The sequence below is a fragment of the Metopolophium dirhodum genome, chromosome 9, assembly GCF_019925205.1.
Source record: "Metopolophium dirhodum isolate CAU chromosome 9, ASM1992520v1, whole genome shotgun sequence".
NCBI lineage: Eukaryota > Metazoa > Arthropoda > Insecta > Hemiptera > Aphididae > Metopolophium > Metopolophium dirhodum.
Genome location: NC_083568.1, coordinates 27,682,666 through 27,707,040, shown reverse-complemented (window position 1 = coordinate 27,707,040; position 24,375 = coordinate 27,682,666). Strand labels below are relative to the sequence as shown.

At 29.2% G+C, this 24,375-nt stretch overlaps 1 protein-coding gene and 1 long non-coding RNA gene across 3 annotated transcripts; one reads left to right on the top strand and one right to left on the bottom strand.

Annotated features, from left to right (window-relative positions):
- The first annotated feature begins 529 nt into the window (after nucleotides 1-529).
- LOC132952173 (tRNA (34-2'-O)-methyltransferase regulator WDR6-like) lies at nucleotides 530-21,856 on the top strand. Of its 2 annotated transcripts, XM_061024365.1 has the most exons (20): nucleotides 530-829; nucleotides 899-1,076; nucleotides 1,143-1,307; nucleotides 1,654-1,792; nucleotides 1,872-2,099; nucleotides 2,180-2,579; nucleotides 2,650-2,778; nucleotides 3,029-3,168; nucleotides 3,556-3,801; nucleotides 5,204-5,389; nucleotides 5,483-5,735; nucleotides 5,812-5,986; nucleotides 6,880-7,268; nucleotides 7,346-7,511; nucleotides 19,078-19,189; nucleotides 19,738-19,900; nucleotides 20,306-20,512; nucleotides 20,835-21,056; nucleotides 21,173-21,285; nucleotides 21,393-21,856. In XM_061024365.1, exons 1-20 carry the CDS (start codon nucleotides 727-729, stop codon nucleotides 21,654-21,656), a joined length of 3,978 nt encoding a protein of 1,325 aa, XP_060880348.1. In that variant the 5' UTR covers nucleotides 530-726; the 3' UTR covers nucleotides 21,657-21,856. The 2 variants fall into 2 exon arrangements, with proteins under 2 accessions (XP_060880348.1, XP_060880349.1); XM_061024366.1 differs by lacking the exon at nucleotides 530-829 and having other exon boundaries at nucleotides 938-1,076; nucleotides 1,629-1,792.
- On the bottom strand, nucleotides 19,649-20,349 carry LOC132952174 (uncharacterized). Its single transcript, XR_009665447.1, has 2 exons — nucleotides 20,215-20,349; nucleotides 19,649-20,037 (listed from the first exon to the last, which is right to left on the bottom strand). It is a non-coding gene; the product is annotated as an uncharacterized LOC132952174 (long non-coding RNA).
- Nucleotides 21,857-24,375: the final 2,519 nt, after the last annotated feature.

Here is a 24,375-nt window from a genome sequence, read left to right as displayed (position 1 = left end):
TTAAATTAATGATATTGCTGAGTTAAAAGTGTTTCTATTCAGCCCGTCTTACAACATAATAACTAGAGACCGGATTCTCGTGCAATTGCAACTTTTTTTCCTTTGCTTTAAAACATAAAAAAACAAATTATAAATCCGAATCATGAGAAGTAGATTAATTTAAACGTAGTTTTATTTTGCACGAAATTGCAAACGAAATTGCACAAAAGATTTTAATAACAGTATTCATAATTACAAATATGAATAAATAAAAATAAAACTTATAGCTGAACTATTGTATAGTAAGAGGTAAATTTAAGATTTTTTTTTTTAGGCAACACTGACGTATGCATTCAATATGGCGGACCTTCTTATCAGCTTCCCATAAGAATAATGTAATTTTTTTAGATGTGACCATTCTGATTTAATCTATTCTGTGGTAATACTCTATGCCCGCACCATAGATAATAAAGATTTTCTTTATCATCTATGACCCGCACGTGTTTAGGAGTGATAAGAGTTATTCAAAAATCGAAAGCGCAAAATGTGTGCAATGCAAATTGCAATTGCCAAGTGCTAACAAGACGTAACAAGTAACGATATAAATTATTATTGTTTTTTCTGTTATTTTGACCGTTTTTAAATATTCTGAACATTCGTCAGCTCGACTCAGATTTTGTACAGTCGTATTTCGTATAGATAACCGTATAGTTAAGTTACTACTGATTTGTGGATTGTGGTGAAATCATGTTTTCCTGCAAAGATGTCGAGAAGTCAAAATTATTTAAATCCGTATCTTTGATCAATACTGTATCATGTGTTAGGTTTATCGATCGATTTCTATTAGCGGGTAGGTAATTTATGCTTATTTGATTTATATGCAGTCTCACTTAATAACATATTATTGTATTCCATTTAGGTATTGGCAATATTTTGCTGGTCTACGACACGGAGTCTAGAGACCTTTGTCTGCGTAGAAAGATCTTTGATAAAGCTTCGATACATGGCATTCAGTTTAATGACAAACAAATGTTGGTTGCTGTACATGGAGAAAGATATGTGGCCATTTATAAACTGACGTCACAAATGGATTTTCTGTAATTAGCATTTTGCATTTTATCGCTTTAATGGAATTAGTTTTAAATCATTATTTTAATTTCTAGTATTGAATTTGATTGTATTCTAATAACCACGGATTGGGTATGTAACATTCTATGGATGAATTCAAATTGTTTATTAACAGTATCTGCACATAATGTGGCAACAGTTTGGAGCTTGGATCTTAAAAAAAAAATTAGTTCCTCAAGTTGTGATGAAAGATGTATATTGTATCCTTTTTATAAAAGAATTTATAGCATATCATTACTATAATATTTTCGTTATAATTTATGAGTATAATTTATAAATGAAAACATTTAATCTGTTTAAAACTATGTATGTTCTACATTCAACAATTATTTTGTTCTGAGCTAATATCGAATAAGTCTTTCAAACTGTTTTTAATGGTTTATAATATTTAATAATAATGATATATTTTGTTTCTGTCTTCAACTGATGATATTTTGCCCCCTACATGCCAAGTAAATTCAAGATCATATTATACAAATTATATATATGCATTTTAAACTTCTTTAATAATCATTATTTAGTAATCCTATTTATTACAATGATCAGATACTCAGCAACATCAATTGGCGAAGATGAAGAAACTATTATTGTATTTTCAGGAACAGTTTTCAGGGAAATTGTGATTTGGAGTCCTTTTAGGAGATCAAATGGCTTAAATATCTTACATAGATTACAAATGCATGAAGTAAGAAATCATTTGTTTATTATTAGAATAAGTACATTTAACTGCTATTGCTATTTGTATCCTTATATTTTTAAAATAGGGTGTTATATTTTCAATCACGGTGAACAAATCCAATTCTATTATAAGTTCTACATCTGATGATCGAAGTATAGTTATCTGGAATGTTGAGCCATTTGCTGAGCACCAAAATACTTATGATCACTGGAAGTTTGCAAAGATTACACCAGCTTATTCATTTTATGCACACAAAGCTAGAGTGTGGAAAAGTATTTTAATGCAATCTGGCAACATATTGAGCGCTGGAGAAGTAACAATTTGAACTTTTTACATTTTTGTCACTTAAATATCCTTTTATAAATATAAAATATCTACAAACACCATGTATAGGACGGTCAAATATGTTTGAAAACTTCTTCAAAAACTTACCAATGGGAAGAAAGTAGAGGTTCTCAAGTTCGTAGTTTAGACTGTATGGAAATAAGAAATCTTGCAGCTAGTGGATGTACGACTGGGAGTGTTGGATTATGGTCACTAGACACTGTTCCTAAGAGTGAAATTTTAGCAGACTATAAAAAAGATAACCGCTATCCAAAACATTTAGTTGTGTTGAGTAACACTGGTACATACGTACTTTATTCTGATGGCCTTGTTGTCTTGTACAAAAACAATACCAGTCACAATATCTATCAGAATGATGTCTTGGGCTGCACTCTGACAATGGTGAAATCCCCCTGTGAAACAAAAGTATCTTTTACGACTAGCAGTGGACATATAATTATTCTAAAAAGTAAATACCTTTTATTAATTAAAAAAGTATATTTTAGTGTTTCTAAATTTGTAATTTATACATTTTTTAGGCACCAGTATTCAAGTATTTTTTGATAAAATTTCTCCAGAAAAAATTGTTTCTACTATTTGGTTGAATAATAATCAAATAATCGTATGTTTTAAAGGAAATACAATTTTTTATTATGAAGTATTTGAAGGTAAAATTGTTTACTTCTACTTATTATTTTTTTACTATTATAAATTACAGTGAAACCTCAATAACTCGAATCAGTCGGGGCGAAAAAAAATTTGAGTTATAGAAAAAATTATGTGTACTTACTGAAATGCAGGGGCGAAGATATTCCTTCGAGCTATCGAAAATTTGACTTATAGACGTTCGAGTTATCAAGGTTTCATTGTATTATTAAAAATATGTATAATTTATTTTTATTTATTAAACTATTTAAGATCTGAAATTAAATCATTTGGATACGTTTTGCATTTGTTCAAAAACTAGTTCTTGGATAACAGCTGCCGTATTAATTGAAGACCTAATCTTTGCTGGTTGTAATGAAGGATCTATTTACTTATTCAAATTAAATCATCGAGTATATTTTATTTTGTTTTATATAATTAAGTTGAGTTTGTGAAAAATGTTGAATTAAATTATGCTTTACTAGTAGTTGAGGGGATTGAAATCTGTGATTTTTTTTGTTTTTGTCTGACACACACAATATTTCGATCTAGACATATTTATTTTTCAACATACCAATTGATTTAATGATGTGATAAGAATTATGTCGCTTCTCTTGATCAATTAGTACATTGAAAATAGAACACGTCTAAATTCCTGTGTTGTACATCTATTAAACAAAGACAGAAAATCACTGATTCCATTCCCTTTATAATTATAATTTATTTTAACATTTTACAAAAATTGTTTATTTGTTTTTAACATTAATTGCTACAATATTTAAAAGCATATGAATTTTTAGGAACCATTACAAGTATTCAGTAAAATTCACAGTTTTGCTGGTGTTACTGCAATGTGGACACATGAGAAGTATTCTAATTTTACGGTCGTTAGTTCCGTAGGACGAGATGGTCATCATAGATATTGGAATGTCAGTATTCTGTTAGAATCAGTGTTTGAAATACGTTGTGATATATTACCTACAAAATGGCCATTTGTCATAACTAACTCGAAAGTTCATGGATTATTGATTTGCGGTTTTAAAGAAGTAAGGATCTTAATTAAAGTCTTATAATTAATCGGTGAATACCATAATTTATTAAGAAGCAGTACATTTTTCACAAAAAAATAATATACCTTTATTTAAACTGTAATATCACAATCTTGAATCTTGTTTATTTTCTCCATAATTACTCATTAAATATTTTTTTTAAGCTTTAAGCTTTAAGCAGCTGAAACTAAGTCTTCATTTTTCTCTGTTCTTTGATGTGTTCCAGTCTACTCTTGTGACTGTGTAAGTTCCATCATGGTGTCTTGTATACCGCCCATCCATCTTCTGTGCGGTCTTTTCCTTGGATCTGCTCGCCAAACATGCCCCATCCATTCTATTCTTCTGCTCTTAACAATCTGAACCATATTTTCCCTTTTATAAAGTACTTTTAATTGATTATTTGATCTTATTTTCCATTTCTGCTCTTCAGGATTATAAATGGGCCATACATTTTCCTCTCTTAAGAGCTTTTCTTAAATGCCCAAGTTGCACAGGCATATGAAAGGACTGGTCTAAAATAGCTATAAAAAGTTGCTCTTTTGTATTTTTTTTTATTCTTAATTTTTACATAAATAGGTGTGCTAGAGCAGTGGTTCTCAGCCTTTGTTTATTGGCGACCAAGGTATTTACCCAATTTTTTCATGAAACCTTTTTGAAAATGGGGAGCTATCCACCCATCCTTGCCACCTTAATTTTTTCAATTACCATAACTAAAAGAAACTATGAATCTTCATTTATTATTTTTTTTTACTCATATTAGGTACTTATATTATCAATTATATTTTTTGTAACTAAATTTTGGTGACCCAATCAAAATTATTTGTGACCCAATAATGGGCCCCATGGCCCATTTTAGAATCACTGTGCTAGAGCAAAGTATCAAAGTAGCTCCTGTTTGCCCCTGGCAGCCATTGGTTTATTTTACCATTTATGTTATTTTACTTGTCTAATGTCACACCCGAGTATTTAAAATCTCTTATTGGTTCTTTTCTATTGATACCTATAGTTATGCATGTTAAGATTCCTATTTTTCTTATCATAATATACTTTGTTTTTCCATGTTAACTCTTAGGTCAATACTTTCTCCTGCTTTCATCATTTTAATTTTTCCATATTTAGTGTAATTAATTTGGTGTTTAACCATAGAAATATGACAAAATTCTTTATAATAAATTTTATTTTCATAATATTTAAGAATTCAACTATAAAACAAATAGTTAGGGAAGTTTTTTTTTCCACAGCAATATTTTTTTTTAATCCTATTTCTATAAGAAAAATAATTCTTAATTTGCAAGTTATGATTTTTAATTTTAAACTAATTTGATGAACACCATTAACAATGTTAATTATTCTTTAGTAGTATTACAATTTTACTATTTATAATATTTTTACGTCTTAGAGCAATTTAATTGTGTACAGTCCAATAGAACAAAGAATTTTGGCGACTGTTCCTTGTGGAGGTGGTCATAGAGCATGGGATTTGACATTTATCAATGATTGTGATTCAATATATTTTGTTTGCAGCTCATCAAGTAATAAATTAGAATCAAATGAAATACCCCTACATGGTCATCATAGACTATTGGTAAATTTAGAAAATAACTAATACAATATTAGTTGTATGTTTACAACCAATACATTATTTTGATATTTTATTGATGATCTTAAAATATTATAGAAAGGTTTTCATTCGATGATTGTAAATTGCATGGCACAAGTAACTGATGAGTTAATGATAACCGGCAGTGATGACACTACTATTAGATTGACTCGTTTTAATGATGCGGTTGATAATTTGTTAACATTACGAAGTCATATATCATCAGTTCGTTCTGTATCTTGTCTTACTTTAAAGCCTAATGTATACATTATCGTAACAGCTGGCGGTAGAGCTCAGTTGAAAATTTGGACTTTGAATATAACAGATAATAGTCAGTATTTAGAATCTAATTATATTATTTTTTATATGATTGTACTTATATAAATATTGATTTTGTATTATAACAGATGTGTATTGTGAAGAATCAATATCACATTTATTGAAAACTAAACAAGAAAAAAAACCTTGGAGGACAGTTGTACCTTCAAATGAAGGTGAGACACGCTTTATGGATGTTTGTGTTCAGTACACTAAGACAAATTCAATTTTAATTTCTGTTGGATGTTCTGACGCAGTTCTTAGGTAATAAAAACAAATAATTGTGTTAATGGTAGAAATAATAGTAAAAAATTGATTAACTAAAGCAAAAAGTAAAATACTGTAATTGGAAAACAACAAATCCCTAATCTCAAAACATAAGCTATTTGTTTTAAAAATTAACCAAAATGTTGTTTTCGTAGGTATAAATAAATCTATTTAATAATAAAATAATTTAATATAAATAACAATAAAAATAAATTAAGTTAAGTTGGTATTTTTTTTCCATATAACTTAAAGTTTTTAAAATAAATAAATTCTTAACTTTATCAATGTAGACTTAATTGTCCTAACTTGAGTTAATTTGTTTCATTAACTTGCACATATACTTTCACATTCATGTGGCACTATGAATCAGTGGCGTAGCCAGGGGGGCTAAGGGGGTTATATCCCCTCCCCCCCATTGACTGTGTTAATCTTAGAATTTTATCAAGATTAATAAAAATATAAAAAATGTAAATAAAAGATATATTATTGTAGTTGTATTTTTTGTATTTTTTGTGTGAGACAGCACCCCCCCCCCTCTATACAAAATTTCTGGCTACGCCACTGCTAATAATTTATAATAAATTAAAACATTTAATACGTTTTTAGTGTACAAAATAAAATATTTTTGATCTATTATTTTATTATAAGCTATAAGTACACATTTTTCACACAGTGAAATTACTTAACCATTTAGATTTATGTTTAATGAATAGTAACTTCGATAAACTTATTGGAAGATAAATTTAGTAATTGCATTACAAATTACAATGTTAAACTTGATGTTGCACATGCAAGGTCATACAAATATATGTATACATATCTAAATAAGTACACATTGCATTGTGATAAATTCACAATATACATTATATTAATAAATGATACAATTACAGGTTATATAATTATGATACAAACAATAAAACTTTGAGTTTAATTGAAGACAATTTGGACTGCAATAACTGTATACTAAAGATTTTACTTGTTCAATTAAATAGTTTTCATTATGTTTTAACTACTGATACAAAAGGATTTGTTAATTTTTGGGACATTTCAAAATATGTTGATAATAGTGATGTAGATCTAAGTTTTACACCTAAGTATAGACATTGCTTACACCAATCTGGTATAAACTGCTGTGATTGGTTGGAAATTGAAAATAATTATGGTTTACTAACTACGGGTGGTGATGACCAGCGTTTAAGTTTATCAATTTTTAACTATGAGGATACGGTATCATTAATATGTAATGAATACATTTGTATCCATTGCTCTCAAGTTACAGGTATTATTATTTTAATTATTAATTTAATCTTTGTTAAATACTAGTTAACTACTCCTTATTATTTAAAAATGTTGTAGGTATAAAAGTATATAATCAATTTGTTGTAACTGCATCTGTGGATCAGAAAATTATTTTTTCCTCATGGAGTTTTGATTTGAATTCTAAAACTGTACAAATATTACCATTTGCATCATACTTTACAACAGTTGCAGACATTCACGGTTTAATAGCTCATAAGCAAGGGTAAGTACAAGTAAAACTATACATAGACTTTTATAACTCAAATATTAGGATTTATTCATTAAAATTATGTTTATTTGAGTGTTCTCATAAAAATGGTCTACTTATTATTAACATATTTCCATAGCCTAGTTACTTAGTGTCCAAATACTAAAATATTTATTCATATAAAATAGCAGGGATTATTATCATAGTCTTAACTAATAATAATTACAATATAAATGTATTATTATATATCACATTAATATGCACTATTCACTTACTATTCCTAATTCACTTCTTTGTTTATAAAAAAAATATAAAATCATACAAAATTCATAATGAATACATAAAATTGGATTTATTTTTATTTTTAAAGTACATATTTTCAGTTACTTGTAACGGCAATTACAAAATTATCGGTAATATTGTTCTCACACAGTAAATACTGATAAATTGGTAATTACTGGTTTACCAAAAAAGCACCATTAACTTGTTGTTTTATTTAAATTGTATCTGTCTTAAAAATTAAAATGGATAACATAGAGTGTAATTAGTTATCATTTATTAATCTTTTAATTCATTAAAAAAGATTCATTAGGTACCTTAAATGTGGTTATTGATTTTATACTTAATGGTTTATACTCTATAGTTAATAGTAACTGTAATCATATATAGTACATTTATTTTTAACATCAAAATACATTTCTGAAAATTAATATTCAGTTAGTTAAAGACAATTTAAATTGCGCTGTACCTTCTGTACCTACAGTTTGGTTGTCATTTGTTATTACTTAATACTCATTAGTTGTTGGGTAGGTATCGAATAAAAATAACTTACAATAATACAATAACAAAATAAAATGTAACTAAAGGTGAAAACAAATTATTTATCGTAAAAATAAATCCGTATATTCGTGTAAAACTATTTTAATCTATACTAATATATAAAGCTGTAGAGTTAGTGTGTTTGAACGAGCTAATCTCAGGAACTACTCAATCGAATTGAAAAATTATTTTTTTGTTGGATAGTCCATTCATCGAGGAAGGCTAGGCCATATAACATCACGCTACGACCAATTAATGGAAGTGCTCAAACAGGAATTTTGAGATTTACGATTGAAATATTTGTTTATAAATGGTTGCTATTGGTTATAGGAGAAATAATTAATAGAAATAATAGTATTTATTTATTATTGGTTGCTATAATGTTTTTGGTTAATCGGGCAGATCAGGTACAAGCATGCATTAAATCGAATTTTCGCACATTGCCTACCTGGGTGGCTGAGTTGCACTTACTGCAGTAAGTTACACCAAAAAGGAGTTGAACAATCACAATTTTTTTATCATTTTTTATGAGCCACGAAGTGCGCAGGATCAGCTATATTATATATAAATGAATGTTTGTGTGCAGATTTCTGGGAAGAAGATGAGCTAGTTTAAAAAGGGTTAAATTTGGTTTTTTTTATTCATCGGATTTTAGTACGGTTAGGTTAGGATTATGTATTAATTGATGATATAAATTCACCGTATTATATCAAAATAAACTTGATATAACTTTGATATTTTAGAGTTAAATCATATACACTTACGTACAAACGCACTGGGTCCACGATCTACCGCAGGTAGATTGCCTACCTGATAAAATACTGCTGCGAATCAGAATTTTTATTCCAGGCAACAGAAAAGTTAAGATAAATTTTGAACACCATACACCGAATATTAAATAACGATTTCGAACAAAGTTTGAGTCATATACCTAGAGTTGGTACATTTAACGGGCAACGAAGTGCACAGGGTCAGCTAGTATGTTATAAATATTATAATGTACATTCCAAAATAGTTTCAATAATACATATATTATAGTTTATTCAGTTGTATTCTGCCGATAATTACAGATTTAGATTGTCGTTATTGCTTCATTTTTGGTTTACGGATTTACACAAATATCAAGTTAAATATTGCATGATCCAATATATTTTGGATTTTATTTTTATTTTTTTGACCGTCAATTGTATTAAATGTTCTCAGTTTCTATGTCAATAATATACATTGAATAGATAGGTACTGTAGAATTCACTCATAACGATATTCAGACTTCAACGGATCTAGAGAATCAGATTGTTATGTACTTATATCCTAACTTTGTTATATCCGGATGACAAAAACATACTGCATGTGCCATGTGAGATATAAAACCAACCTAAGTTCGGGATCTTTTATCCGGAATATCGTTATATATACGGTCGTAATAAGCGGATTCTATTGTAATTATTTATTTAAATGTGTGTACTGAACTACTGAAGTATTGTTTCTTAACCTGTCCGAGCGTTAATATCTGCGCAATTTATAAATTTAACTGTTTAAGATTATCAAATGTTAAAAATATTGACATATTATTCCGATAATAAAATACTATTTTAAAAAATAAATGTACGGGCAATAGTGAAAATAAATACATTCCTTGCTTCGAATTTAAAAAATATAGTAACATAGTGACATAACCTTGATGTACTTTTTATGATTTTGGTTTCGCGTTAATTTTATCTGAAAATAATTTATCAATAAAAATCTTATTATCTAACAATTTTCTGGGGGCCCCCTGGTGGTTACAACCCCCTACCCTCACCCTTGGATACGTCACTATAACTACATATAAGAAACTCCCAAAATCTTTCTACACGAGTATGCAATTTTTTTTTGAGAGCCATAGTGTCCACACGGAGGACTATCAATTTAAATGAATTAGTCTATTTTCCTTTAAAAACGTATAATAGTATTTTTCCTCTGACTGAATAATTAAATTAAAATTGTTGGCAACAATGAACAAATAACAATTAACAACTTCGATTAGAATAATGTTTAATCGTCGTCGCCGCCGTCGACTAGTTGGGAATGACTGTAGATGCGTGGTAGACGACAAGTGTGTGTTAGACGGCACACGACAGGAATACCAAATAATGGGAACTTGGAAATTATGCTATTATAATATTTTAGAAACAAATATAGGTACTTAAATATTTTAAGCTATTCCCTTAAAGAAACATTGACAGTTTAATTGTCATTATAATGTAAATTATATTAAAATTGTAGGTATTCAATATTTCGATATCACATTTTATTAATTTAATCCAAAATATTAACGTTTGTTTAAATATCATATAGGTAGGTAATGAATTATATGTATTTGTTATTGTTATAAATGCAATCACAAATAAATAACGAATTGTTTTTAAACCTAATAAAATGTTATTTACTATCCATATTATTACATATACCGTATGTAACTATGCAATAATTAATATGTAAAATTAAATTGTTTTATTGATAAAATGTGTTATCTCTATAGATTCTAGTTTTCACTACAATCATATCACGTCATTAAAATGTAATTTTTATATTTGTTAGCGTAGCTATTTAATTTAAAATAGGTAGGTTTTCTCTATACCTTATAGTATTAATATTATAACATTTAAAATTTAAAACCTTAATGTGATAAATAATAATACATAATGAGATACTATCTATAGATAGTGGATTATAATTTATTATAAAATAGTTATCAATGTTAATAAATATTATTAATTTATTTTATTTATAGGAAATAACCCCATTATTTTTTTTAATGTACCTATACATAATACATAATATATAATAAACCACTCATCATAAAATATAACTAGAATTTTATTGTATTTTTAATACCTATACCTACCAATATGATAAAATCATTTTGTACAATTAATAGTGCATTACTTTTAACAATGAATCTAAAAATGTTTAACGTAGCTACTTGTGTATTTTCTGAAATTAGTACTAGGTATTATAATATTATATTACTATTATAATTGAGTAAATTACGTGTGTCGTACACTCAACATACTCCAGAGGTATCGTACATTTGACCACATCTTATAAAGTGTAATAAAATATTTAAAATGTATTAAACTTACAATAAATTATATTATTAGTACGTAAATTATCCCGACGCCTTTGTAAAGAATATTTAAAAAATAATTTTTTCTTTTATAAATATAAAAAAACAATTAAAATATTGTATATTTTATGCCAGATTATGACCATGATTATAAAATGTTCGAATTAGTTTTTATGTATAGCCTTTAATTTTCACAAATTCGTATCGTTTATCACATTGATATTGTACATAATAATATTGTTCATGCTTGGTAGACCGCGAGTAGATCGCCCTGCAGACGAGATAGTCCGCATACTGTATTAGCATCGTGTAATTTATGTGTACTTTATAAAGCGCTATTAGAATCGCAAAATTAAAAAAGATTTATAATATATTTAGGTATTCTACGTATTATTTTTATAAATTTTAAATGTTTAATCTGTATAAATCCGGTTTACATATATTGGTTCTCCTCCGTAGATTGTATAATAGAACCAATAGTTGGTAAAAACTTTTTTTACTCAAGTTTATCTATATATTGAAGGGTTAGATAGTCTCGTAATCTCGTTATAGATTCGTTGTTGGTTGTTCACAAAATGACAATTTCATGTCTTAGTATATTTGGTTATAAAAATGTTTTACTTGATTTTCGGCGTCGATCGATGTTGTGATTCGACATTGTAGCAAAGTCTGTGGAACTTGTCACTGATAATATGATTATAATCAATCCTCAACCGACGAATGTAATGTACAAAAACAATATACTATACCCACATTCATTATTATTCTATTAAGTATTAACCTAAGACGACAGATGGCCTTGTAAATTATTATTTCCCCCAAAAATAATTATACCCCTTAGACTTATACCTATGATAACGTTTTTACTTTTTATGATTCAAATATGTGTATCTCAAGTGGGTTTACACATAATTTTGTATAAGTCAAGATATATATTATACCGCAGACAAGAACGTTTTGTACCATAATTATTATGTTACCAAACATATAATTTATTATTAATTATCACGGCGGGTGGGGTTAACCGTTCTGTAAGTAGACTGCAATAAAGTATAAATTATAAATTATAATTACATTAGCGTTTCTCCCTTTCGAGGTTTCTTTAATAATGAATTTTCTTATGTGGTGTGGTCATTGGCTATTGCATAATATAATATTATATAATATATCGTTCGATGTTCACTATCTTTATCATAAATTCATAGCCAACATATGTTCCGCTATCACTAATCATTTATTTAGTGATAATATTTTTTTACACACGATAGAGTGACGTTTGTGTGTGTTAATTTATTACAATACTAATATTCTACGAACAATAAAAATTGTTTATTATACTTATAAAATTATCGACGTATATGAAGTAAAGTAATATAATGATGTTGGTACACGTTTATTAATTAATTTTTTTTAAGTGTTTAAATATTTACCTACATCTGTTTTGTATTATATGTTGCTGTATGTTCTATATGTGGTGCTCTTTTACAAAAATGTAATTTGTTTACATAATTGTTAAGGTACGATATTTAGTTTTTATTAATTATAATTTTAAAACCATAATTATTAGATATAACAATTTAGTATTTACTATAAAGTACATCAATATAGAACATTGACGTTTGCATCGAATATGATATAAAAAAATATAGGAATAGTATAATACCTAATATATACCTACATTATCCTATATATCAATAAAGTTTTTACTTATTTGTCTTATAAAAATTATTTTGCCTAATGAGAAGTGTAGAAAAAGCGTTTGTTTTATCAAAAACAGTGCAATATAATGTTAATACAATTTTTTGGATGTCGCTCTGCTGTATAGTAGGTTACAAGTGGGTCACTGTAATGGATGGTCTTAATTTGAATTCAATGATATTATATCATTGTATAAGAAAATCGATTCTGAGCGAAAACGGTCATTCAGCCTATGATATTACCAAGTATATTTGATGTATATTTGATATTATTGTGAATAAAGTAATTTATATATAAGCTATTTATGTGGAGCCTTGTTTTCAATTTTCAATCCTTAGCTATAAAAGTTGAACATTTTATAAATTTTCAACTACAAAATAATTATTAAATCTTGTCAATATTTTTCAACTGCTATTGGAACGATATATCAGGAGCCTTGTATTAAATTTTCACGCTTTTTTAACCAACAAATAAAATTTTATTGATATTTATAGAAAAAAAAACTAAAAAAAATGGAAATTGACAATGTCCGTAAACAGCTCAAAATAAGTCAAAAGATTTGGAAAATGTTATGGTATATAGGAAATGCAATTATAAACATTCAGTCAAAATTTCATGTCCCTACGGTCAGTTGTTTTAGAGTTACACCAAAAACCAAAATCGATTTTCTCATAAACAGATTTTGCGTAATAATTCCCGTTTTTCACTTCGCTTTTGAAACTACTGAGACATTTTTACTTTTGACCCCCCCCCCCCCCCCCCAAGTACCAACTAGATTCAATTTCCTATCAGAAAAGTTACTGTTGAAGAAAATCCAAGCATTTTTACTTCCTAAAAGGTGATGACAGACACAAAATTAAAAAAAAAACACACATCATTATAAAATCAATACATTCATCGCTTCGCTCAGAATCTAAAAAAACACACATCATTGTAAAATCAATACATTCATCGCTTCGCTCAGCATCTAAAATTACAGGTTTCACTCAAAATGATGTTTTTTTTTAAACTGGTGTCTGGTTGTTATTAGTAAGAATTTTCCAAAAATTAATCTAAGAGTTGATTGTTTAACTTTTTTTAGTTTTATCCAAAATATTTTAATTTTAACATAGTTAATATAATAACATAGTAACATTATAACATAGTCATATTTACATAGGTAATTAATAATATTTTTATTTATCAAATAACAAGTAGACACATCTTAGTCTAAGATTTTATACAAAATATGGAAGTTGGTTTGGAATTATACTTCAATGTTTTATAAACACATTTTTTTAGTTCCAAATACTATTTATTTTCAAATAAAGAAAAACCTTAATAAATATTGTTCAATTATATACCAGCTATATAATATATATTATGTTGCTAACTCAGTTTTCTTTACAAAGTATATACGTTTTATTTTTTTTTAATGACATATTTTATTTGTTTAAGTAATTACTTGATTTAAATACCCAATACCTATCTGGTATAGAAATTCAATGAAAAGTTTTTAATGAAGGTTGTACAATAATGTCAATTTTACGTCTGTTTTTTTCGGTCCGTTTTTGATTTTCTCGGTTGATTGTTGTAGTTTAAAATTGTTAAAGCCCACACTGATTTAACAATATGCCATTCATTATTAAATCAACCATGATGGGCTATATTAACTATTGCCGTTTTTCAAGTTTAATGATTTTCATTCAAATGTACATAAAAAATAAAATAGATACTGATTACTGATTTACTTGACTTAGGTCTAAAGTTCATTATAGTCACATGTTATTTTCTCTAAAAAAATGATGATTATTATTTTTACTAATTCTACGTATATTATTCAATGTTATACAAACCTGTGCAGATTTTTTAAATTTAACATTTTCAATCTTGCCCTTGAAAAACTATAGGTACCTAATGAAAACATAAAACATTTTCAATACGTCTTATATATTTGTAAAACAAAAACTCGAAATAAAAGTTGTCCGGTATTAGTGAAATCAATTTGTTTTTATATATTTTAAATTGATTAAATTAATTGTATTCCAAGGATGAAATATTCGACATGGCAGTGGTAGGTAAACACTTCATATTATTTTTATTGTCTTACTATAGGCAATCATTATATTTTAACTCGCATATCATACGAAACGGAAAAGTTAAGGACATTTTAATATATATATAGTTATTTTCTCAGCGTTTATAAGATGTCTAATAATTATTGGTCCTTGATTACAGCGGTTTATATTTTGTACTAACATAGGTAAACGGAAAAATTTTAGTTTTAATTGTAGGTATTTTTTTTTTTTTTTTTGATTTGCGTTTACCAATTCATAGTGTAAATGTGGATGTTTAAAATTGTATTCTTGAACACTAATTGCTCAAATTGCTAGTATAGTGATATATAATGTAGGTATATCATGATTCATGATTCATAATGAATACAATGCATATTAATATAATGATGGTTGCAGCTTATTTAATGTTAACTCGTCCAATTTTAGAAATTTAAATCGATTTTATGTTCCTTGTCCGTTTTTCACGTTTTTCTTACCTGTGTTATAGGTATATATATATGCACTACAGTGAGGAGGACTCCAAATGTACCTACTATAATAGTATTTAGATTTACTTGGATAATAATAGTTAAGGAATTTTATGATATTTAAATGCATGTTTTAATAAAAAATAAAATATTTCTCAGCAAGAAATCATGAATACTGTTACGTTTGTGCCCCTTTAAAAAAACAAAATCCTAATTGTGTCACTGGTTATATATTCTATTGGTACCTATTATGATCCAACAAATAATGCCAATTATAGTGTTTTTTCTTATTTAATATAAAATAGAATAAATTGTTGTCACTATAGAATATATAGGTACTTTATTGTAAATTGGACACGTGTCCGTAATATTTAACAATAAATATGTAAATAAAATAACGGCAGCTATAATATTATTATAAAAAATAATAATAATAAATTCCTATTGGTGTTATGATAGGTTTTTTTATTTAAATAGTTTTTTTTTTTATTGATCGTGAAGCCCGGCAACTATGGCCATTAGCTGTTGGTTTTTTGTCTGCAGGGGAGGAACTGTAGGTTAGTAAACATGTGTGTGTTTTTTGGTTTGGCAGATTTTTTAGTGGGTACCCGTGGGTATCTGCCATACCCGGTTGCGGGATGGCGGCACTTCTCTCCGGACACCGTGACCTTCCCGAAGAAAAATGCCGCCCTTGAACCGATAGGTTTGAACCAGCGCCGGTGTGCGTCACAACCGACGCCTTAGTCCGCTCGGCTACTCCGTCCCCCAATTTAAATATTATCAGCACGTTTAATAGGTATTATATCTGATTTGGTATATTATATCCGAATAGTAGGTATACATAAAATATTTTATAATTGGGACCATATTTTATTTTATTATGTTATTAATAGGGATACATTTTCTGAAATGTCTGGTGATGAGTATATTTTATAATAAACTAGTTTTGATATTATAATAATAAATTAATAATGCAATATCATATTATATTGACCCAAGTGTATTCGATTTCCGTTCAGCCAGCGTAATATAATCATAATATAGGTCTCGGACACGGTCACCTGAATCACATGATTTGCGCATATTCGAGTAGTATAGCTAGTATGGCTCTCTCGCCGACGTGCGTAAACGGCGTGTTATAATGGCGAGTATTAATAATACTGAGCTATAATCGTGTAGTTACAAAACAAGGCGATTTAATTTCCAAACAGATTTTAATCAAAAAGCCTTATCCCTTTTAATGATCCCTTTCTTCGTCTTATCCATAATTTCTATATCCAAACGGCGTTATTCACATTTCACATATTATTATATAATAATACGGCTGAGACTTATCGCCTTGTTCGTATTTTTGTTTTATTCTATTTCGCGCAAACCTTGTTAGGTACCTATTTCATAAATTAGAATACATTGATGTGTATCAGTTAAAAAGCGATTCGAGTTTAATATTATATAAAACCGTATGAAACCGTAGTACAATTATTGCCACGACAATGTATATTGGCGCCCATCATTGATTCAAGAAGGAAAACAAATTATATTCTCACGTATCGGAGGTCGCGATGTTTGTTTTTCTACGCATAATTATTATGTTTATTGTTTATCCAATTCGTTGTTTTTGCTGGTTGTTCCTTGTTGCTTCCGAATGATATTATAATATGCTCATTTATCGCCTTGGATGGCTTTATACTACACACGACGTCTTCATTTACCTACGCAACACAAACGAAAACGATTATTATTATTGCCCACCATGGCCTATTTTATATATTATGTCTTCGACTATGACGTCCGACGCATCTTATATACGCAGGTATATTGTATAACAAATATTAATCAATGACGGTATTATACTGTTATTGATTAAAATTGATATATTTTATTAGTTAAAGATTTTTTGTTACGTATTTACGGTATATTGAACTATACCTATAGTCGATTAGACATTCGGTTTTCAGGACAAATTGTTTACGTATACAACGCATTATGCGTATTAGAAAATAATACATTTTATAGGTATGAGTGTATTACATTATGTATAATCTATTAAAACCTTAAAATATATCATTTTTAATAAATAGATTAACAAGTTCAATAATTGTATAGTGCCTTTAACAACAAAATAACTCTATTATTTTAACTATATTAATGTCCGAGACCATGAGTGTCATATATCGTTAATTTAGTAATTTTAGATATTATGTTGTACCACATAATATTTGATGTAGCATTCCAATACTTGTTTACAACATTTGTTAGTGGTGAACAGTGGTCGTTAATATTACTAACATATTTTTTTTATTTGATCATATTCGATCGCCTTCGTTTGTATATGTTTATATTACCGGTAATATACACAAACTAAATAGTAAATTGTTTCAAAATATAAAAATGAAACAGAAAAAAACAATTTGTTGAATTTAAGTCACAACATTATTTAAAGCTGACGAGACAAAGTTTGAGTTTTATTCAGGCTAACGCAGCTGTATTACCGTATCAAAGCAAATATTTCGTTTTGCAGGTTGTCAATAGTGATTAAAGTATTAGTGAATTATTTATATAAACCATCATGCTGCATTATATTATAATATCAAATCAAGCGAGAGCTGATTAAAACTGTTAACTCGGTGTGTAGTTGTAGGTTTATTTTTCTCTGGAGAAACGAAGTTTTTGTTTTAACAATCACTGCGTTACACAAACTAAACCAAGATAAATAAGACTTAATTATATGACAAATATCTATAGATGTAGATGTTATTTTAAATTCAACAAATCGCTTAATAATTGATATTTTATAATATCTTCGTTTCAATAATATTCTACTCGTAATCAACTTTTCGCGAATAGTCCATGGGTGTTTTGCATTTGGGCGAGTTTGTAAAAATTGCAATGTGTTATGGTAAACTTTTTTAGTTAGTTAGTATTATGCTATGATGCGTTTGGGCAGCATTTTATCGATCCATTTTCCCTCCTTTGACAGACTTGGGACCTTGGGACTGTCCTTAAATTCCACGGGTATGATTCAAAATAGACTGGTTTTTTATGTGTTTAAAAATCACAATTAAATTAAAATATCATTAAAATTTAAAGTCTAAAAATTGTATTTTTTTTTTATATCATAAAATCTTTTGTAAAATGAATTTTCTTTAAAATTGTATATTGTATCATATTCGCTGATTTGCGGACGTGACTCCAACACGGTGAAGTGCTAGGCAAGCACCCCTTTTTTTAAAAAAAAAAACTGATGATTTTATATTATTATTTATAATTGTAAGTATAATAATAACTATTATAATATTCGAAGATGACGCCCTCCAACACCCGAAATTCGTACATAACTAACAGAATACGAAATACAAAATAATATATTGTAGTACCTAACTAGTTTTTGGTTTGCAAAGCCCTTATATTTTTGGTTATGTTTTTTCCAGAGACGAAGTTAGAGTGATCGTGTACGGCCAAGGAGTGGAAACGTTTTGCGCAGATATGAGTTCACTAACGCAGCCGCAGCCGCCGCCGTCGTCGTCGTCGTCGTCTATGCAGGTGTGTGTACGGTTTTCAATTACGATAAACAAGCGTAACATTTATGCACACAATATATAGGTATATATCTATATGTATACATCTATAGTGGTGAATGACGTACCTCCACCGCCGCCGGGAAACTGCAGTCTTATAAATACGACCGTTTGACTCGCCTTGTATAACATTGCCGTATTTTCCGCCGTGTAAAGCATTGGCTTTTTTTCCGCCGCGTACCTACTTATAGCTATACCTACCCTAAGTGCTAATATCTTCTCACGATAAAATATGCACAAGTCGAATAATAACAACAACCGTTCTTCGGTTTTCTGGCCGGCGCTCATCTGCAGCTGTCTGTTGGCCGAAGTAATAAGTGCTAAACCAACAGAGGTGTGTAATGTTTTCTTTTCAGTTTTGATTTTATTTTCGTCGATCGGTCGCTTGATTTAAAAAAATAAAATATTTATAAGTGTGTGTGTGTATATATATATATAGCCTTCTGCTGCTATTAACAGTTTTTTTGAAAATGAAAACCAAATTAATGACAGAATGGATTTGTTTTCAAGCAGACGCCTCAGCAGTACAACGTAGAACGAGTGACGCCGGCTTTGGAACTCGGAGAAGGCCCTCACTGGCATTCGCCGACCCGCAGCTTGTATTTCGTAGATCTCCACCAGGGCAAGATCAACAGATACCATCCAGAATCAAACAGCTTCTTCAGCGCCAAGATAGGTACGACGATCGTATATGTCCCATTTGCGTCAACACTGCGCAGTAACAATAGTCGCAGAAATATGTTTCCTAAATTTTTCATTGGTACCTACATTGTAACTTTCCTTGTTACATTTTCATCAATCCGTATTGAGTACCTATAACATTGAAAAAAGAATGATGCAATGTTAAAACGAATGAATATTAATCTGAAACTATTTGTTATCAACAAAAAATATTGTCGAAATGTCGAACTAAAATAACAACAACATCAACTATGCAGTAACTTAATTTTTATACTTTTTCCTACGAGTAACTACATATTGTATTCTTACTTAATGAGTTTTGGCCAATATAAATTAGTAATTGACATTGTTGAATTTATGTTAATATATTATTCTTGTGTTGCGGTGTCTGTTGTTTTAGAGGGCTACAACGATGTAACGCTCATCCTGCCGATCGAGGACAAGGCTGATATGTTCGTGGTCGGTCTGGGCGCTTCGCTCGGCATAGTGCAGTGGGACGGGCGTTCGAATACAACTAGTCAGCCTAAGTACGAGAAACTGATCGACGAGACACCGGGAAATCGTCTGAACGATGGAAAAGCGGACGCCACTGGTCGACTGTGGGTCGGTGAGTGTAAAACATAGACGAGTACATCGTAGGGTACACGTTATAATTTTTAAAACCTAACCAAAGCCATGGAAAATTTTGAGGCTTTGAGAAAAAAAATGTATAATGTATCTATAGCTGAAAATAGGTATTTTATACAAGTCTACATTTTTACCGCTATAAGACTGTAAAAACACTTACAAGAGTACAAAATCACTATGATAAAACAAAATAATTTGTTTTTGGTGTTATACGCCTTAACCTCATACGTATATAGCCGTTTATTTTACAAAACAATTCTGTGTAACTCTCCGTGGCCATTGATTTACCATCGCTAACATAGGATCCATGGGTTCGGAGATGGAGGACAACCCGGGCCACTATTACAAGCGCCGCGGTTCCCTGTTCTCGGTGGAACTCGATGGCACCATCAACAAGCGCTTATCCAACGTGAGTATCTCCAACGGTATGGCGTGGAGTTCGGATAACAAAGAGTTCTACTATGTGGACACTTACAAGTTCGCGGTCGAGGCGTACGATTTCGACATCAGCACCGGAGACCTATGTGAGTCATCGAAATCACTTTTAATATTATTATGAATGTATCACAATAATACCACGTGCGTGAATTATATACGTTACTTTTTTTTACGAAACTCCGTCGACCGCTGACGTGCACAGCCAACGGAAAAGTGATTTTTGACTTGACAGCCAATAAAGTCGCCGGCGATCCGGACGGCATGACCATCGACAAAAACGGCAACCTCTGGGTGGCGTGTTTCAACAGCAATCACGTGAGTGTCGTCCGCCTAGCCGCGCACGTTTTTAAAACATTTTATTTTTATATTTTTGAAACTCATCGTCGCTCGGGCGTATAAAAATTATAAATTATTTTGTTTAGATCTTGAAAATCGATCCCGTCACCGGCACGCTGTTGACAACCGTCCAATTGCCCGCCTATCAGGTCACCTCGGCCGCGTTCGGCGGACCGAAATTGGACGAGCTGTACGTGACGACGGCCGGTTACCAGTTAACCGAAGCGCAAAGGGTCAAACGTCCGTATTCGGGTGCCGTGTTCCGAGTGACTAACACGGGATCCACCGGCTTCGAAGGCGTGTCCGCCAAAGTACACGTGTGTCCGGAAAATCAACTGCACACGATATGAGATAAAATAATAAATTATAATTTAATTATTTAATTTATCATACTTACCGTTGTGTTAAGTAGGTATTCAGTATAATTGTGTAAATATTATCGTTTGATTGTGTATAGATATCATGTATATGTATATTTTTAATTAAGGACATTTTTATATTATTATTAAACCAAATGCAGCTGCAAGTATTACATGCAGATTTTAAGAAATACTATTTATTTATTTATTATTAGATGTTAAATTGAAATATTAAATAATAGTTAATATTCTATGACAACTAATACAAGTACAACATTTCATTAAAACTGTAATGAACTAGTCATAATTGACTCAATCACACGCCTACGAGTTTGGAGAAGTATACTAATGTACTACGATACAGTTTTAACTTTTTCGCGTTCAACTTTAGCTTACCCTCGTGCTTTTACGAAATTTTAAAATAGTCATGTCCAAACACAATATGTACCTATATATTCGTTTTGACGGTTTTCGTTTTTAAGTTACATCTACCATCGTCGCTGGCATGAAATATTTATACAATTAAAAGTTGTTTCTACGGTTTTTGTAAATAATGGTAACCGTGTGTTGTAAATGTAATACAATATTTTAAAGTAAATGTGTGTACTTACTTTTGTCGTTGGTCACATTATAATGTGCGGTACCTATCGTTATATGTTGTCTTGGGTATACGCCGATATTATAACGACAGTATTTTAATTTTTTTTTTCTTTAAATAATTTACAGTATGTCCCAAAAGTTCCGTATCACCCTTAGTATCTTAGTGGAAAATCAATATATTTAAATGCATTTTTTTTTTCAATAATAAGTATGGAAATTTTGATTGAATAGCATAATATTTGTTTTTTTTTTCAGAAATTCAATAATTTTTTTAGGCAAATAAGTTTTTTACATTTCTTAAATAACCATTTTTTAAAACAGTTCAAAAAAAAAAAAAAATATTAAAATTTAATGAAAATTGCCCAAGTTAGAGCTAATTATTATTTAGTAAAATACAATTCGCATGCTTTAATCAGAAATTGGAACGCTGGCATTTTTATGACAATGTTATCTAATTATTAGTGAAAGTTTTCAGTTATAAGATTAAAAACTTAAATTTTTAATAACTGATATTTTGTAGGTCAAAATTCATAATAATTCCAAAAAAAATAATTGTTTTTTTTTTCATTTTAATAATAAAATATCTATTTAAATCTGACAAAACTAATGCATACCTAATTAAAATTATGATTTTAATAGAAATTATTAAATAACAATAGCTGTGTCTTATCGTTTACTGAACAGTGAATAGTGAAACTGGTTACCTATTTTGCTAATGTCGTATGCATAGGTAACAGAACTATTGTTCTTAGAAATTCAAAATAATAATTAGCCTCAACTTGGGCGATTTTCATTAAATTTTAATATTTTTTTTTCATTTGTTTTAAAAATAAGATCAACAAAACGGCTATCTTGAAAATTTAAAAAACTTATTTGCCTAAAAAAAGTTTTTGATAATTTTCGAATTTTTGATAGCAAAAAATCGAATATTATGCTATTCAATCAGAATTTCCATACTTATTATTGTAAAAAAAACTGCATTTAAATATATTGATTTTCCACGGAGATACTTAGGGTGATACGGGACTTTTGAGACACACTATATATCAAAAGTCTCAACCATAGTAAAATGTTTTCATTGATAACTGCAAGTAATACTAAATACCGTTCATTAAATAATTTAATAGTATACAATAAAAGTATCGTAGGTATTAGATATTAATGTATTATTATTATAGTTGTATAATATTATAATAGTATATTAAATGACTATATAATATTACTCATTATAACTGACGTATAAACTTACTTAATTATAAATCATGTTATGCGATGTTAAATTTGATAAAGTTTGTAATAATTAGAAGGGAGGTCATCGTAACCTATATCGTGTACTGGTTTAAATTATAATTGTTCACACTTAACCATCCTGTACCTATGATGGGCTATTAAAACGCTATACCTACATAATATTCATTATTCACTGTTCAAATATAAAACTCAACTCAAAAGAATCTAACGACCCCATTCTGTATTTTTGTCAGTAACAGGTGGTAGAAGGCACTTTATTAGTAGGCGCCTATATAAAATAATGCAATAATGCAATTTTATTAGTTATTACAACATTCAATTCAATTAATTGTCTGTACACAATATCATCGTATAGGTTATAGGTACTGTGTGTGCTGTTTTATTAATAATATTATTGCGTTCAGTAATAGCACGAAATACGCAAACCGGTAATATGATTAATAGTTTGCATTATCCGCGCAGCTGATTGACGTAACAAAAGTAAACATGTAGGTATACGTAGCTAGGTAATAGGCATTATAATAGTTACCTTATTTGTTTTCGTCGTTACGCAATTAACACGAAATAATAGATATCGTTGATGTCCCTAACGTCGGCAAAATATTTTCCACTCCAAAGTCTTGTGACGGCGATCAATAAAAAAATTACGTATCGAACAGAGTATAATATACTAACACGTGCGACTAAGAATCGAAAACGACAATTTTTTGAATTCGAAAACTTGTGTACTCTTACACAAATGAATCCCAGTATAATATAAAATTGTTTATAACTACCGGAATCGGCGAAATCTTTGTCGTCATGATAATATTTTCGTCGGCGACGGTGATCTATGACAGCTGCAGCGCATAGCTATGAC